The sequence below is a fragment of the Mus musculus genome, chromosome 16, assembly GCF_000001635.26.
Source record: "Mus musculus strain C57BL/6J chromosome 16, GRCm38.p6 C57BL/6J".
In the NCBI taxonomy this organism is placed as follows: Eukaryota; Metazoa; Chordata; class Mammalia; order Rodentia; family Muridae; genus Mus; species Mus musculus.
Genome location: NC_000082.6, coordinates 48,870,443 through 48,875,213, shown reverse-complemented (window position 1 = coordinate 48,875,213; position 4,771 = coordinate 48,870,443). Strand labels below are relative to the sequence as shown.

The 4,771-nt window shown below is 41.2% G+C and overlaps 1 protein-coding gene across 1 annotated transcript; it reads right to left on the bottom strand.

The window, feature by feature from the left end:
- Positions 1 to 715: 715 nt before the first annotated feature.
- On the bottom strand, positions 716 to 2,606 carry Retnlg (resistin like gamma). The gene is made up of 4 exons (NM_181596.4): positions 2,514 to 2,606; positions 2,208 to 2,359; positions 1,506 to 1,586; positions 716 to 997 (listed from the first exon to the last, which is right to left on the bottom strand). The coding sequence occupies exons 2-4, from the start codon at positions 2,350 to 2,352 to the stop codon at positions 870 to 872; spliced, it is 354 nt and encodes a 117-aa protein (NP_853627.2). The 5' UTR covers positions 2,353 to 2,359; positions 2,514 to 2,606; the 3' UTR covers positions 716 to 869.
- Between the last annotated feature and the right edge of the window lie 2,165 nt (positions 2,607 to 4,771).

Sequence of the window (4,771 nt, the reverse complement as noted above, 5' to 3'; positions counted from 1 at the left end):
CTTGCTTAATTCTTAATTGTTTTTTTTTTTTTTTTTGTTTGGAACTCTGTGGTTTTAGTTTTGTTTTTGTTTTTCTAGACGGGTTATTTGTGTGGTTCTGTCTGTCCTCAAACTATCTCTGTAAATCAAGCTGGCCTTGAAGTCACAGAGATCTGCCTGTCTCTGCCTCCCCAGCATTGGGATTTAAGACATGTTCCACTACCACCTCACTTGCAAGTCTGTAATTTTTATACCCAGGAATTTGGTAGGTTTTTATACCCAGGAAGATAAAGTATACTAAAATCTGATGACAAGTAAGAGATGTGGCTTTATTTTGCTATCTGGAAGAAAAGCAACTGGATAGACATCACTTTGATAAATGTCGTCTTAGATATTTGAGTAAGAAAGTCTATATGTGTATTAAAATGTTAGAAATAAATCATTGTCAATTTTACCTCGAATGCCTGAATTTTGACAGTCTTCCTGCACACGGCTTGGAGTTCACTGTCCCCGTTGTTGGGCTCCATAAGAGTATGGTATTTGCCTTATCGTATTTCATACTAAAAAATGTACTCAAATCATACTAGAAGTGGAGGCTCAGCCTCTTTTCCCAATCTTTTCATATATTTCCTAACCATGCATCTCAAATGCCTTACTGGGATGTAATTGAGATATCAAAAAATGTTTTCTGGTAAGAAATATCCCAAGGTAGGAGTAATAACATTGAAGACATAAATACAGACACGTGCAAATTTGTCTTTATTTTTTTCAAGAAGCAGGGCTAATGGACAATATGAATTCATCAATGGGATATGAGCCAGGTTTCCAAGTTGGGATTGTGCTTTTGTTATAGTCTTCATTTCAAAGCTAGGTTCTCAGCTTCCTCATTCTTAGGCCAGTTGGCAGCAACGGGCGGTGGCCCAGTCCATTGTTGAGCACTGACAGTGGCAAGTATTTCCATCCCGGATATCCCAAGATCCACAGCCATAGCCACAAGCACAACCAGTGACAGTCATTCCTGCATGGTCATGTGAGACACAGATGTCAGAGCCCTTGGACTGTAAGCAATGGGGAGTCTCAACCTGTCATTTCTTAGGAAGCATATGAGTAGATCTAGGTTTTGCAGGACATTTGCAGCTATTCAAATTTCACAGTTCTCCTCAAGCAAACTAATTGCAAGTTACTTAAACTGAAGGACTTGAAAGGAGGAGTTTCACAGTCTTTGAATTAATAGCAAACTCATCCCTGTTTTGGCCCCTCCCCTGCCCATGATATAAGGAAATAGATTAGGAAAGAAATGAAGGCTATATCCATGGCCAGGCAGATGAAGAACAGGAAGGGCTGTCATGTGGTGGCATGAAGGAAGAAGTGACAGAAAGGGCAAAACCCAAAAGTCCTTTAGTAGCATCCTTGGGGAACTGAAAATCAGGAACAGGTGTCTACACACCTGGAACTATAGCTCAGGTCCGTGGTAGTACAAACCTGAGTTAGGAGAAGGTGGTATCCCTCCTTGAGCACTTACTCACCAGAAGGACAGGAGGCCAGTCTGCCTGAAGCCGTGATACTAGTACAGGAGAAAGTCTTTGTTACAGTGGAGGGACAGTCATCTGAGGGAGAGAGAAAGAAAAGTGACATTGCCCATGATTTTTCTCACAACTCCCTTGTATTCCCTCTTGTATCTTAAGGTTGTCACTGTTTCCATAAATAGTCCACTTACCAGCTTTTAAGATCCAGCTTCTTCATTTGTGAAGAGAAAGTCATAGTTGTACTTACCTCATAAAGTTGCCTGTGAAAATTGCATGAACTAACTGAATGCTTTATGTTCATAAATTACAGTCCCTATCCTGATCAAGAACATGGAGCTCTTATTGAAGAGGTCTAAAGGGTAGGGTGGTGGTTGGAGAGATGGCTCAGCAGTTAAGAACACTGACTACTCTCCCAGAAGAGCTGAGTTCAATTCCCAGCAACCACACGGTGGTTCACAACTATCTGTAATGGGATCCAATTAAAAAGAGTGACAGTGTACTCCCATACATGAAATAAATAAATATTTTTAAAAAATAAAAGAAAGGAATAAAGGGGGGGTAGTGTGCTGAAGAAGCCCTGGTCAGGAAGGCAGGGATGGAGAGGACTAAGAGCTTAGACCAGGGTACAGGGGATTTTAGGATTTATGTACAGTCAGCATCAGCAAAAGCTCAAACTATGATTTTTTCCTACTCATCTCATACCTCGATTGGCAAGAAGTTCCTTGACCTTTTTCTCCACAATAGATTCTAAGGTCCCCTCAGTATTCACTGGGACCATCAGCTGGAGAAGGGAGATGCAGATGAGAAGGGAACAAGTTGTAGTCTTCATCTTGTTGAAAGTCAGCATCCTAGGGCTGGAGAGAAAGAGCAGAAAAGATGAGATCACTGAGCTATGGGATGGCTGTAAGGGAAAGGACATATTCTGGAGAGAGCAGGGAGAGTGCAACAGAAGTAACTGTACTATAACTGTTCTAGATGTTTAGAGAAGAAGAGAGATGACTGACTTACCAGAATCTCAGGAAAGGTTCCAGGACCTGGCCAGATGAGATGCTTTAATACACCGTGGGATTACTGACCTGTGTACCCTTACTATATACAAGCACACCCCAATGCAGTAAATACTTTCAGTACGTTTTGACATCCCGGATGTCTATTATAGCAATTTCCTGTGAATTATGACATTTGACCAAAGAAAAACAGGTGAGGTTCAAGAGAGTAAGAAAGTAAACATTCTTGACCTATCTGGAAAAGCTGAAACTTACAAGGTTCACAGTCCCCACTCTAACCAGCCGAACTGCCAAGTGGTGACTCTTGACCCCTTGGAGGTGCCTGGAATGCCTTGCAGAAAGCTCTATAGGTGAAGCATAAGGGAACTACAATAATTCTGGTATGAGCTTTTCAGTTATGGAGCTGCATTCAAACTGTCTTAATTAAAATACACAAACACACATGTACAAACACACATGTACCACATGCAAACAAACACACACATATACCACATGCAAACACACACAAAGAGAGATAGACAGAGAGACACAGATGGAGACACACACATACATACACATACACACACAGAGAGGGGGGGAATATCATTAAAAAGTCTCACACAACACATTTGGCACCAGATAAGGACAAGAGAGAATCAAAGGTGTTAGAAAATAGTGGCTGAATGTTCCTACAATAGGTGCTGAGACATCTACCCAATGGTGTTAGGATACCTCTTGCTACATCAGTGGTTATAGGAGACCTTGCTTTGGGTGATGAAACATGAACCAAGACTGAGGCATCATCTATGCAGAAGGACAGTCTGGATGAGGAACCTATAGGAGAAATCTAAGTGGAGGGGTTTCCTCTATGTATTACATGCAGTAATATGCCTGCTCCATGAGTGGGGTCTGCTGTGTGAGTTCAGAGATACTATGAGATAGGCTAAAGATATAGCACAAAATTTACGGACCTTGAGAACAACACTAAGGGAAGAGAGTATTGTCAAGCTGTAGCGAGGTTGCTAAACCACAGCTATGTGTAATAAGAAGTTCATCTAATGCCAACATGGCTATTAAGTGGGAATTTGTGTAAGTGAGAAATTACAAAGGCAAAGAAATATATGGCAATTACGTTCCACATTAGCTTCTGGTTTGGGTGTAAATTTGATAAAAGTAAATAGGCTTGCCTTCTTCCTACAGCTGGCAGGGTGGAAGAGAAAGAGAATACAATTTAGATTTGTGCTAAAGGTCACTTTCTATTATTCAAACATTTGAAATCCATAGGAAGAGCCAGGTAGAAAAGAAAAAGAGGCAAACAAACAAACAAAGCATCATAGTGCGGGGCAGTGAATTGTGCCACCAGACAGAAAACTTGGTAAGGTCGAGTGGATTCAGAAACCCTGTTCATTCTCATAACTGAGAATGACAGGTGCTTAAATCTCCTCCCAACCAGTTTCCTGTCCTGGAACACGTGACCATGACACCTCATGGAGTGGACTGTGACAATCAGTCACATAGGGGCAACACTTGAAGCCTCTCCACGTGCAGATGAGGCATCCCCTACATCTCAGACTAAACCAATAGAAAGCATCTGCCTTTAGACCCCAACCCAGTCCAGAGAGGCCATTGATGTCTGGCAACAACAAAGTATTTCAATTGCTATTGTTTGCAAGTAAGAATAAGATGGTGAGACCTTTTTGACGCCCTTTTACTGGATGTCAATGTTGAGCTTGGAGCTCTCTCTACTGATAGTGTGGTAGGGTGCGACACAGTCTTCTAGGGGAAGGCTGTCATGAGCAGCCTTATTAGGTTATGGGTCCTACTTGCTAGAGTATTGAATGGCAGGGAAGTTGCTGCTTAAGCAATAGTGACGCATCTAGAGTGCATTTGACTGATGCCACAGGAGAAAGTTCATATCTTTTTTGTCTTTTACTGTAAGCCAGCACAAAAACCTGTAGCTGGGGAAATTATAGACCTCAGTAGGGACACTGTTTCTTTTCTTCTGTCAAGGATATGGTTTGCCTCTCAAACTGTCTTCTAAACACTTGTGCATGTAGAAGAAATTCCTCTTGCAATGGATGCTGTATTACATACATACATACATACCGGTGGAACTCCTCAGAACAAATTGTTTGTTGATTGTTTCTGTGATATAGTGACCCAACACTTAACTCTAGACATTGGCCATAATACCCGAGCAATAAAACTTTGAAGGATATATATGTGTATATATATATATATATATATATATATATATATATAGAGAGAGAGAGAGAGAGA

Excerpts from the sequence above, each read along its gene's own strand:
- Retnlg (NM_181596.4), bottom strand. The coding sequence starts at position 2,352 with ATGCTGACTTTCAACAAGATGAAGACTACAACTTGTTCCCTTCTCATC. Across the intron at positions 1,587-2,207 it reads GGAACTTCTTGCCAATCGAG|ATGACTGTCCCTCCACTGTA; the intron begins GTATGAGATGAG and ends TCTCTCCCTCAG. Across the intron at positions 998-1,505 it reads ACTGGCCTCCTGTCCTTCTG|GAATGACTGTCACTGGTTGT; the intron begins GTGAGTAAGTGC and ends ATGACCATGCAG.